General features: G+C 44.2%; 1 protein-coding gene across 1 annotated transcript in view; it reads right to left on the reverse strand.

The window, feature by feature from the left end:
* Positions 1-13,648, reverse strand: part of ERBB2 (erb-b2 receptor tyrosine kinase 2) — a 245,972-nt gene that overhangs the window by 47,666 nt on the left and 184,658 nt on the right. The window contains exons 6-8 of the mRNA XM_069237437.1: positions 4,228-4,343; positions 2,908-3,049; positions 610-726 (exon numbers count right to left, since the gene is read on the reverse strand). Coding sequence (XP_069093538.1) covers positions 610-726; positions 2,908-3,049; positions 4,228-4,343 — 375 coding nt within the window. The remainder of the gene's footprint in view (positions 1-609; positions 727-2,907; positions 3,050-4,227; positions 4,344-13,648) is intronic.

Here is a 13,648-nt window from a genome sequence, read left to right on the forward strand (position 1 = left end):
ACCCCCAAGCAGTTGACTTCGCAGCCATGATGATAACTCAGCCCCCGTCCTATGAGCCCCATCTCTATGCCTGGCTCCCTGCTAGCTACACCACGGTGTTTGATCCCTATACCTGACACCCTCTCTGGAGCCCTATCCACATATTTAGTCCCATCCTCCAAGCGATATCCCTAAGCTTGACTACCACCTTCTAGCCACACCACTATGCATTATCCTTGACACTAATCCCCATCACTATACTGCAGCACATTCTCTTTGCTCTGCTTCTATTATTCCTTCAAGTTCTACTGACCGCCCTCCCCAATCATTGACACATCCTTTGACCCCAAGCACCTAGACCTCCCATCAAGTCAACTGCTGCTTGACTCCCTCTACCCATTCCTACTGATGTGCTAGCCCAATTCCACCAGCCCAACCTCTTTGCTTAACTCCCTCCACCCAGTGCGTCTGCTGGGCAAATCCCTACCCTCCCAACACTATGCTGGACCCTCAACACAACGTGTCTCCAGCTATGCTTTCTCCCTTTTTACATGCACACTGTGGTTGATTTCTTCCTCCCAGCACCTCTTCTCTGCATGACCCTCTTCTCTGAGAACTGCTGGCACTGACCTTTTGGGCAGGACGTGCTGCACTTTTCGCATTTCTGGATTCCGTTCTGCGTCACCTCCTGGGTGTTGTGAGGGCACAGGAGTGTGCAAGACCCCACCTCCGTGGACAGGTAATTATCTGCAGGAAGAGAAGCAGACCCTTAATATCTGTCCCTGAGGTGTCTTTTAGAAGTCATGCAGCAGACAGGAAGCAAGACACCAGCAACAGCCCCACAATATCACCATAAAATGTCGGCTGTGACATCCTGCCTCTATATATTGTGTGTTACGTACTCCCTGTATGTAGCCTGGCAACCTTCGATCCCTATGGAATGCTCCAACATGATTTGCTTGTTTCCATGGCAGAGTATGCTTTTCTGCTAGGCTGTGGGTAAGCATAAAGTGCCTCCGGTGATAGTTGCCTCTCTCCCGTCACCAGGCCAAAGGGGTAGCGGCCCCTGACTATCCGCCGGCAGTGGTAACTACCCTGAGGCACATCCTTCAATAACAGAAACCTTCCCCTTCCTTATGTGTGCTGTGTAATTCCGCTTGTTTGTGGTGCACACAGAGACTGTGCATTATGAATGGGATCCACCCCCAGGATGACTGCATGGCACACCTGTCCGTGGTCAATTAATTAAGGATGAGCCTTGGAACCAAGTAGGGGTTCCACCTTTGTTTTGTCTCTAGCCTCTATCTTTTGTCTAAATTAATACATAATAGTGGCTAAAACTGGGTTGACCACGTCTAATCAGCACTTCCCTCAGGTCTGCCCGGAGACAGTTTTATCTATTAGAATGTCTGAACTGTGTAGGGTCAAATAGAAATTCATTAGCCTCCAGCACTCATTCCCTTTGATTCTGAGTGGACAGATGTCTGGAAAGAGGGGAGACTTCACTCAGTATGTCTGAAGAATCTTGCCTGTAAAACATGTTGTGACTGCCCATCTCCTCTTCTGTGGAATTGGCCTGAGGGCATAGCCTGCAGTGGAATGGTGGAAGGTAGGACTGTCGGCCCTGGTTTCCTGTCCCTCCATAGCCAGTTTTCCTGATTCACTTTGGACACGCAAGAAGGCCTGCAACTGAGCTCAAAGAAGGTGTCTTACCCAGACCAGGGTAGCCCCTGTTACAGTTTCCTCTCAAGCTGGGGACCAGTCCTAGCACCTAGAAGAGCCCTGTTTCTTTTTACCCTTGTGAAAAGCGGTTCTGCCTGACCCTGCCAACAACACTGCCCAGATGACTGAACTCTGCATAGAAAATATATCTAGAAGGAAGCTGTGTCCTGTGTTCAAGAAGTCCTTCAGTCAGAGATGTCCTGTCCTGAAGACTGTCTGTAGATGACTATATAATTTCAGTGTTGAGGACATGCTGCAACCACTAAAGGTCTGCACCTGCTGGTGAGCTTGAGGTACTTGGCCGTGTGGTAGCCTGTAGCAACCCATTGCCAGTCTGAAAAGGACAAAATGGTCCTGGGTTCTCGGCTGACAATGGTTCCACTGGTCTGAAACCAATTAAACTATCTCATTATGTCCTACGGTTTAAGAGATATCAGTGTTTGATGGTGTTCTATAACCTTAACTGTAAAAACTGTTCCACAGTTGCCTGTAGAAAGCAATGCATACCCCAGATTCCATGGGTGCACCTACCCAGGAGAATTCTGTCCGCAACTAACCACTTCTCAGATATAGGCCAGGTGAAGGTTTGGAACACCAGGAAGGGTCATAGTGGAACTTCAGCCAGATCCCAGCCCTAGTCGTTCACCTGTTGGGACTATGACTCCTGTGGTACCCCTACCTGGTCTCCTCATGACGGGTTCCATTGCCACCTGCCACCCATCTCAGGCTCCCTAATGGCTTTGTAATTGGGCATGTGATCTCAGACTTCGAGAGCGAATGAAACAGTTGTACCACAACAAAGAGAACTATTCAGGTCTGAGAAATCACTCTGTTGTCTGAGATTTACATTCAAACGTTCTGCAACCCAACAGATCAATGTGCCATCCGTGACTTGAGCCTAGATGATCTGTGTAACCTGTGTAGTGCTCAGTTGTGCTATAAATGTACCACAAGATGCACACACAATCTGAGCTACCAGATGAAGAGATTTGTGTAGACTAAGCTTCATCTCTACTATGTGAAACATCAGTCTGTTATATCTGTCTACCTTAAGGGATAGCTCTATAGTTTATTGCCTGATTCCGTAAGGTCTGTGTAACATAAGGCATAGGTCTGTTGTCTCCTGCCTGAGCCTGTAAGATGTGTTCTCCTCACTGAAGGATGGGTGCCCCCACAGCCCCTTCCCCCATCTGGAAGAGCTCTTACACGGGCACTCAGTGACACAGCTGGCACCAAAGGTGTATCTGCCATTCTCGTTGTACACAGATTCAAAGATTTCTGGATGGTAGGTCCTCAGGGGTGGGCAGTACTGCGTACAAACGCCGCTGTCGTTGAAGTACAGACAAGCCTGAAAAAAATACAAAAGAAGTCACAATCCTGAGCACCACCTCAGTGTTTGAATGGGGTAAGTCCAATGTGATTTCTGGGGCTGGATCCTGTAAGTCAGAGACACCTTGAACCTTTTGCCGATGACAGGGTTCAAATTGGAGTGTCAGTATTGTCCCCATAAAAATCAAGAACCCTCAATATTGTCTCCTTAAAATGTACAAGCTACTAGCACATCATCTTAACAAAGCAAACAATACCAGCATCTTCCTTAAAAAAAAAAAAAAAAGCCTAAGTGCCTATATTGTCCCTTTGCAAGTTCAGATGTGTCCATATGGTTCCTGTAAAAGGTTAGAGGTGGATGTAGCTTAACAAAGGTTGCCATGCAGGAACGGTTTTGAATAATAAGAAGGGGCAAAGAAAAATGTGTGCAGGGTGCACCATCAACATTTGATAGGTAGGTTTAAGTTAACGTGTGCCTGGCAATGCTAAAAAAATCCTCCATATTGTGGTTGCTAAAAAATGTAGTGCAATGCATGGCTATGAATAGTGCAAGAATAACAATATGGAACAAGGCTGGGGCAAAGTCATTAGAATTTGATTTAAACGTTGAATGCAAATTACAGAAGGTGGATTCGAATAAGGTAAGAGTTTGACAAAAATTTGAAAACTTTTATTAGGTGTTTTAAAAGTAATAGTATTGTTGCCTATTTGGAGAGTTACAGTGTAATAATGGTGTTTACCGCCGAAGGACAAGGGGCTCTAATTCCCTGTTTTTTAAATATATTTGGTCATTGCCGCCATATAAAACAATTTAGTAATCCCAGATAGTAATGCTCAGCTGGGATGGTAAAAGAGGGGTTGTCTTTCTCTCTCAGACGCTTGATGGAAGTTTGTGGTCTTGGCAAGTCAAACATTGTGTGCAGAGTGAAGGTATTCGTACAAGGCTAGGCTTTGCCAGCACAGTTTTTCTTTCCCATAGTATATATGAAATCAGTATTCCAAACCTAGACTACATAGTGTGTCAACACAGTTAAAGTTTTGTGAGCTAGTACTCCCTGACTTGACAGGTCGCAAGTGATGTAAAGCGGTGCAGTTTCTCAGCTCCAGGGATCCCTCAACCTCAGTTGGACGTGAGAATAAAACAAAGGACCTATGGCTAGGTCAGAGCATGGCAACATCCTCTTTCCATGAGCTTACCAAACAGTCCGAGTTCTTGGGCCCCGTGCAGCCAGCGGCGCACTGTTCGTGGCAGCAGTGCGTGGATGACTTGCCCTTGCACCTCGCACATCCGCTGGCACAGATGGTCTGGGTCACTGGAAGGAGAGACACAAAGAGGAGGGACTGAAATGGGAGATAACCAGAAAGGAGGGAGAAACAGAGGTAGAAAACACAGAGAAGGCATGGGACAGAAAACTTTCTTATGAACAGGCGCAAAAGTAAGGTCAATGGCGTCGCAGTCACCATTTTATTCATGAATGCAGCCTATTTAAATAGTTCGACTGAATACACCTCCACAAAATAGCATTTGAGCTGAAAAAGTGAGAATGAATGACCTATGCTAAGGCTGTAGTAAGAGTGAAAACTAACGCAAGGCGGTCAGGCTGTTAACCTTTGGAGATCTGAAAGACAGAATCTTTAGAGTCCCCTATCTAAAGCATGGAATGGGACGTGTATGAATTCGGAGAGAATGCCAATAATAGATAACTATTTTCACACAGTGGTAACTTTTCCTTTTTCATGATAGGGCTGTATCTAATATTTATATAAAGTTCAATACAGAAGCTAATATAAACCATGCATTGATTTTGACAAGGAGTAGGGGGCAGAAATTCATGTAAAAGTAGATGCAAGCAAATTAGGCAAGTAGGCCTGGCCCACTAGGGTATCTATCATGGAGCTGGCATCCAAACAATAGTAATTTATTGCTCACTGATCTCAGAGTAGATCTGTGATCTGAACTTTTCTCATACCAGCAGAAATGCATGAAATGTCCTTTAGGTTTACCTGGCAGTGGCTTATTTGGCTTGCACTTTTATTCCTAGCACAAAGTGCAAGGGCTTAAATGGCAGTAGGGGACAAAAATATCTAGTTCTTCATATGTGTGCAGAACAATTCATGGCTAGTCAGATAGTCAAGGCATAGTGGTAAAAAGTTCCAACTTCTGGAAGCATGATTAGAAAAAGATCTGCTTCCTTGCCTAGATGAGATGCGTACTGGGAGATCGGAGTAGGCAGGCAGGGATGTACTTCTTGAAATAAGATTTCTTCACACGTTTCCGTTCCAGTGGCCTTAAAGAAAACAGAGTCCTGAAGGCGTGCATAGTTAGTTACAGAAGACAAGATTCCAAAGAAATCACGAGTCTTGCTTGCAGGGTTAGAACAAGCATTTGAAATGCAATAGGCCTCACCTTTACTTGAGTTGGAAATATTGGCATTGTAAATGCATAACTGGACTTTTTTTGCCACATTAATTGGTCAACCCTGCCATATATTTTGGTCCTTTCTGCCACATAATTCCAGTGGCCCTGCATGTAATTAAAGGGCAAGTAGGCCTACTGGAATATTTTTTTTAAACAAGGCTCTTAAAACACAAACTGAATGCCAAGGGTCAAGCCCCCCCAAAAATAAATTTTACTCATACTGTAATCAATCGTCACATAATAGTATGTTCCCAGATACAGAAAGTCTGCAAAACATAAAAATTAAACACAGTAGCAATCAATTTGAGAACGCAGTGACCGTACACTTTTGAATGGAGGGGCCTATTGCTTCCCGAAAAAGCAGCACTATACCAATAATAAACCATGACAGGATAATCACGTGAAACACTTCATAAGAAATGACACAGATACTATAACTCATGTTTCTATTGGCCGGAAACCAAAATTTATTTAAATAAGTTACAAATGGAGGAAGGACACGTGCTGCGGCTGATTCAATTACAGCCCTACCAATAATTAAAACAATACTAATCATAAGTGCCCACTCTATGCGAATTTCCCTTGTTCTGCTCTTTCAAAGGAAAGCAACACTATCTGGAGGTTCGACAAAAGAGATGTCAGCACAGCCACAAATAAATATGTGTGCGCACACAAACAACAAATGTTTGCACATTGTGAAGAAACCAGATTTGTTAATATTGCATTTCCTCTAGCGAGGGACGATGATAAACCCAGCAGGTACAGTAAGACTTGTAGTCTTCTTCACTTCTGAAATGCTTAATCACTTGAAAGGTTGTTGGAACAGAGAGGTAGAATCAACTGAAGAAACAAACACACACACTGATTCGGGTACAACAAGCCCACGACTAGCCATGCCCACAAAGCAGTAGTGTAAAAAGGAAGAAAGGCCACCCCACACTATGTGCTGGTCTGATCAGTGTCGTCCCTGACATAACGTTACTTCACTCCAGCAGGGCTTTCAGCTTCCTACTACAGCAGCTGTGTCAACATCACAGATGACTTGCAGAGAATCTTAGCACAAAGAAAGAGCAGCAGGCGTGCAAGGGATACAGAAGGCAGGCAGAGTCGGTCTACAATGTTAGCAAAGTGAACAAAGTGAAAAATATACTGAATGTGAACAGAAGGGAAATTTCACCCTTTGGGCCAAGGACAGTGTTTGTGTGTTAACAGAATGAAAAGTATTTTGCCTTGAATTTCAACAAAGCTCTAATGATGTTAACAGAGCAGCCTGAGAAGATTTATGGGCCCCAATAAAGGAGATAAGCAATGCCCTGTGTACGATGTCGTGAATCCTGGCAGGAAAGGGGCCCTGGAGAGAGACTCAAGATGTGATACGATGCAAGGCTAAGCAAGTCTCACATTATTACTTCTAGGTTTAGCTATATTCTACCAGAAAGGGCATATTGTGGTTTACATGAGCAGTGGGCTAAACAACCAGGTGTTTCTTTAGTAAAATAAGCTTAATTTAGAAACCAGAGGTAAATGAGGACTGCACTGGAATAAAGCCATAACAAATGTCAACAACATGGGAGGAGATGGGAGGAACGGAATGCTGCAGGCAGCTACCAGCCTAAAATACCCACAGTGAAAGGGGAGCAACAAAGAAATAAAAACAATTGTCTGTCACAGCAACAGATAAAGAAACCAAAGTGGAGTAATACTGTAGTTGGTTACTGCTCTGAAGCAGAAAAAGGAGAAAAAGGCAGAACTGACCACTAGCGAGCAAGAATTTTTAAAGGACACTGCAACCAACAAATGAAATCGCTTCAAGCCCCCACTATAAGTATACTTAAGTATACACCAGGTCGAACGCTTAGGCCGACCTAAAAATGCCTCAAATATTACCAGAACAGGAAAAGTCATTTCATGACCAACTATGAGAAAAATCCCGTAATGTACAATATCCAGCTTTCAAGGGGAACTGTCTCCTTTTTCAAGGATGCAGATTCTCATTGCTACTGCAATCATACCTGGGTCAAGAATCTCAAAGTCCTCTCCAGTGGAGTCCTGTCTGGGAGGTGCTATTCTGAGCCCTTTTGTCCATGGACATTTTGATGTTTTTTTCTTAGGTGCTTCTGATCTGCATACTATTCAGATGTTCTTTGCTTTCATGAGCTCTGCCATCTGTAACTCTGTTGTGGAGCCATTTTAGTGCTGTTTCTGGGCACGCTATTTACATTTCTTAGTACCACATTCTTTCACTCTGTGTTTTCTCCAAGGATGCAATGAGATAAGATTGCCAGCACATGGGGTACACGTGGCTCTAACATTTCACAGAAACATCATTTCACAGAAACATACGTATTTTTACACGGGGACACTTTTCTCATAACACCAGCTGTTTTAGTAATAAAAACATCCCTCTGTCCCCTGCACGTTAGAGGGAGGTTCCAGCCAGATGACTACAATGCATGCTGTCTGACTTTGTTACAGCTGCTCGCTGAGACTACTAGTTCCCTGGCATATATGGGGATGATTTCTCAAAAGACAACGGGCTCCTTCACTACTGTCATACTCAGGAATGGGGGATGATGTCTTCCCGGGGGGTCCTGAAGGGCAAATGAGGGCTTATCCCACTGTGCTCTAACACAGAACATTAGTGGCATAGGTAGGAATCACATATCTGTATAGTGACAGTATGGTGGGACTTTTCTTGCGTTTTACTTTTCTTGTCACCATTTTGCTTCTAATATGTTTCATCATCCTAATTATTGCATTTCATGTAATTTTATCTAGATGCAACTGATTCAATAAATCTTATTAAACCATTCCCTGCGTCTGTTTGTTTTTGTATGTGTGAGACAAATGTAACTGAGAGAAAAGGATGAGATCTGATCCACCACGATTTCCCTGAGAAGTCGCAATGTCATGGCCTGGTTGTGACAAATCATCCCTGCTCTTGGGCAGAGGTGAGGTGCTGCTAGCTGGCCGGAAACAGATTAGGCCGACAGTTGTTAGCTGGTGTGGGATTGAACTCAGTTCCTGGTGATGCTGCCACCCAACTCCAGCAGCCTCATTGGTACAATGAGAGTCAATGTGACATGGCACCGCCAACGTTTTAATCAAGCACTGATTTTCGGATCTTCCTGAGTATCTCTGTCTCACTACGTGTTAAAGGCACCTAAATACTATATACAGAGATGTCAGTGGTATTGAGGATTTCCTCCTCAGCTAGGTAGGTAGTACCTATTTGATGCTATAGGTTGTTCAAGCTTGAACCTTAAAAGGATCAATCCCCATTTGATGTCCTTATCTCTGAACAGGTTTAAGCTAATCCAGCCTATAAAACAGAAACATTTCATTATTAGGTCAACTTTCCAGCAATCGAGGGGAACACTAATATATTTCATCATTATACGCCTGCTAACATACCTGCACAATACAGAGCATATGCATAGTTAGAGATACCTCTATCTTTTCAAGAGCACCATAACTGGCTTGATGGCACCCTACCACACACAATACTTCATGGTAGGTTAGGTCCTCTGAGTAATGATGGTCCTACCTGGCCTATATTGGCCGCACACACACCGCATCCTGATGCAGGCACTTTGTTGGTAGCTGAGGTTCGCCCCTTATACATTAAGCTTACAGCAATTTATAGACTCTTAGTACAGTCTGTAATGCCAACATTAAATACCAATCCAGTCAAGCTGCTCCAGAGCAACCAAATGCAGTCATACCAGGCATTAACCCTGCGACCGTGCATTCAGTTATGGGTAAAGTACCCACCAAACCAGAAGAAATTCTATATTGGTTAGCTCAAAAAATAAACGAGCTGGAGCAGTGTTCCCCCACACAGGACCTCAAGATAAACATAGAATTCTCACCATGTGCTTGCCATTTGGGATGGTTCCTGCAGTAGATAACTATACTACTTGGGGTACAGTATTTGCCACAATCTATGCCACCACACAGGGTACACGAATACTTTCCAATCTTCCGGAAGTGATAAAACAAATTCAAGATGAATATGGGGCTGCCCTGGCCCTAGATTTGGGGATACAATTAATGGGCAATTTTGCCACTGTCTCTTCAATAATATTAAGTAATCCTAAAGGGGAAGCAGTAGCACTAACAGTGCGCATGCAGCTTGAGGATGTTCCTGTAAAGGATCAAGAACACGAGCTGCTAAAGATTATCTCCAAGACCAACTTTAGTATTGGTCGGGATAGTCTGGGACCCAGACCTAGTAAACCACAATGGCAGGGTAAATCCAATAAGGATTCTACCAAGCAAGCACCTGAGGGTTCTAAAAAATGTTGGGATAAACAAAAAAGAAACACCTAAAAAAGAAAAGGGGATAACCTCTGATTTCAGAGACCCCTAAAAACCGCTATAATCTTAGAAACAGAGATAATATCAAAACTCCTGATAGATATCAATATAATGATACATTCAAATCTTGTTTTCTTGGGTGGTCAGAGCAGCAAACTGAGTATGTGAAACTGAGAAAGGAGTCACAACGCTCATCAGAAGTTTCTGTTAGGAAAGAAGAGAAACTTCCCCAACAAAAACCTCAATTAAAAAAGAAGAAGGTGACTGTGATTTCTATATGAAATGCCATTCAGGATGAGAGCTTTACTGAAGAACAGGAAGTGGGCACTGGCCCTGCTAGACAGAGCCGCATATGTCACAATAGTTTGCCGAATCCTTCAAGAGCATCTAGACGTCAAAGCAACTTCAAGAGCATCTAGACGATACAAGTCGAGACTGCGGACATGGGCGTCTCCACAGCAAATAGGGTGTGTAAACTGAGAATACAATTAGAATTAGGTCCTCTGAGTAATGATGGTCCTACCAGGCCTATATTGGCCGCACACACACCGCATCTCACCGCATCACACCGCAGTAAAGCTCTCAGGATGAGAGCTTTACTGAAGAACAGGAAGTGGGCACTGGCCCTGCTAGACAGAGCCGCGTAGGTCACAATAGTTTGCTGAAACCTTCAAGAGCATCTAGACGTGAAAACAACTTCAAGAGCATCTAGATGATACAAGTCGAGACTGCGGACATGGGCGTTTCCACAGCCGATAGGGTGTATAAACTGAGAATACAATTAGGAGACATTGATGCTATCTTTTAGGATTGCGTAGTTACCAATTATGATATTTTATTGGCTGAAAAAGATTGGCCATCATAATTTGTCTGTAATCTCCCATATGGGGAACAGGTAATTGAACCATCTTTTTCACCCGTTGTTCCTAGAGAGATTAGAAAGGCTTGTGCTATTGATTGGACATTGGCGCAGGCACCCGCACTGTATACCAACCATGTTGAGTGGGATAAAGATTCTCCCTACCATATAATACTAATTAGGTCCCAACCACAACCTCAATCACAATATCCAATAAAGCATGAAGCTAGAGCACCCATGAGGGAAATCCTCACGCAATTAGAGTACCAGGGCGCAATTGAACCTCGTGTCTCACCAATGAAGAACCCTCTGTTCCCCATAGCTAAACTAGACCATTTATATAGAATAGTCTTAGACTATAGACATTTAAATAGTCAGACACGCACATTTACCATTCAAAATGTACACAGAACTGCACCTAACAATATAGTGTGCACAAAATACAAAACAACCTTGGATATTTCCAACGGTTTCTTTTACCAAATATAGGGCCTCATAACAACCTCTGCGGTCTTTCCTAAAGACCGCCTAGGCTGCTGGCACCAGTATACCGCCAGTGTTGGCGGTTTCACTGACTCCCTATTTGGACTTTTCCGCTGGGCCAGCAGACGGTAACACTGTTACCATCCACTGGCCCTGCGGAAAAGTCACATCAACATTGCAGCCGGCTCGTAATAGAGCCGGCGTCATTGTTGATGTGCAGTGGGTGCAGTGGCACCATCGCACACTTCACTGCCGGAAATTCGGGCAGTGAAATGCGCGATGGGGCTGTGCCTGGGGGCCCCAGCACTGCCCATGTCATGCCATGGGCAGTGCAGGGGCCCCCAGTGGCCCCCGAGTCCCTTTACCGCCAGCCTTTCCATGGCAGTGTTTACCGCCACGGACAGGATGGCGGTAAGGGGAGTTGAAATCCCCAGGGCAGCGCTGCTTACAGCGCTGCCCTGCCGCATTACGACCGCCGGGACCGCCATGGTGGTATACCGCCAGCGGTGTTACTGCAAAGGTGACGAGTACCGCCAGCCTGTTGGCGGTACTGTCGCCATTGTTGCCCTGGCGGTCACCAATCACCAGGGTTGAAATGAGGGCCATAGTGACTGAAAGTAGGGACTTAACAGGTTTTAGTACTTTAGGCTAAAAAAAGGTTTAGCAGACTCCCACAGGGATATAGAAACAGTCCAGGATTGTTTTCAGCTCGTGTTACTTCAATTTTGCATGACATTGACCCTGAGGCATTATTCTAGAGGATATCTACCTTACGGATGATGATCTAGCTCAACATATAAGATGGGTGAGCCGCATTGTTGTGGGATCTGCCGAATTATGCTACAAATGTAAATTCAATAAAACAAAAATAGCCTTCCTTAGTGTCCTATTTTTGGGATACAAATTATCGGATGAAGGCAAGAGCCTAGCGCCTCAATTTCTAGGAAAGTGTGCACAATTACATCCACGAACACCATCAAAAAGCTCCGGTCATTGTTGGGCTTCTTAAACTTTGGCAGAACTTACATTCCAGACTATGCACAGCACATCAAATCATTATATGATTTAATACATCCTGATTTTCCAAGTAAATATTGGACAGTCGAACACACACACATTCTCAGAGCATTCCAACAAGACATGCTTGCAGCCAAGCACTTACATACAGGGAGTGCAGAATTATTAGGCAAATGAGTATTTTGACCACATCATCCTCTTTATGCATGTTGTCTTACTCCAAGCTGTATAGGCTCGAAAGCCTACTACCAATTAAGCATATTAGGTGATGTGCATCTCTGTAATGAGAAGGGGTGTGGTCTAATGACATCAACACCCTATATCAGGTGTGCATAATTATTAGGCAACTTCCTTTCCTTTGGCAAAATGGGTCAAAAGAAGGACTTGACAGGCTCAGAAAAGTCAAAAATAGTGAGATATCTTGCAGAGGGATGCAGCACTCTTAAAATTGCAAAGCTTCTGAAGCGTGATCATCGAACAATCAAGCGTTTCATTCAAAATAGTCAACAGGGTCGCAAGAAGCGTGTGGAAAAACCAAGGCGCAAAATAACTGCCCATGAACTGAGAAAAGTCAAGCGTGCAGCTGCCACGATGCCACTTGCCACCAGTTTGGCCATATTTCAGAGCTGCAACATCACTGGAGTGCCCAAAAGCACAAGGTGTGCAATACTCAGAGACATGGCCAAGGTAAGAAAGGCTGAAAGACGACCACCACTGAACAAGACACACAAGCTGAAACGTCAAGACTGGGCCAAGAAATATCTCAAGACTGATTTTTCTAAGGTTTTATGGACTGATGAAATGAGAGTGAGTCTTGATGGGCCAGATGTATGGGCCCGTGGCTGGATTGGTAAAGGGCAGAGAGCTCCAGTCCGACTCAGACGCCAGCAAGGTGGAGGTGGAGTACTGGTTTGGGCTGGTATCATCAAAGATGAGCTTGTGGGGCCTTTTCGGGTTGAGGATGGAGTCAAGCTCAACTCCCAGTCCTACTGCCAGTTCCTGGAAGACACCTTCTTCAAGCAGTGGTACAGGAAGAAGTCTGCATCCTTCAAGAAAAACATGATTTTCATGCAGGACAATGCTCCATCACACGCGTCCAAGTACTCCACAGCGTGGCTGGCAAGAAAGGGTATAAAAGAAGGAAATCTAATGACATGGCCTCCTTGTTCACCTGATCTGAACCCCATTGAGAACCTGTGGTCCATCATCAAATGTGAGATTTACAAGGAGGGAAAACAGTACACCTCTCTGAACAGTGTCTGGGAGGCTGTGGTTGCTGCTGCACGCAATGTTGATGGTGAACAGATCAAAACACTGACAGAATCCATGGATGGCAGGCTTTTGAGTGTCCTTGCAAAGAAAGGTGGCTATATTGGTCACTGATTTGTTTTTGTTTTGTTTTTGAATGTCAGAAATGTATATTTGTGAATGTTGAGATGTTATATTGGTTTCACTGGTAATGATAAATAATTGAAATGGGTATATATTTTTTTTTGTTAAGTTGCCTAATAATTATGCAC

Source organism: Pleurodeles waltl, chromosome 6 (assembly GCF_031143425.1).
Source record: "Pleurodeles waltl isolate 20211129_DDA chromosome 6, aPleWal1.hap1.20221129, whole genome shotgun sequence".
Taxonomy (NCBI): Eukaryota; Metazoa; Chordata; class Amphibia; order Caudata; family Salamandridae; genus Pleurodeles; species Pleurodeles waltl.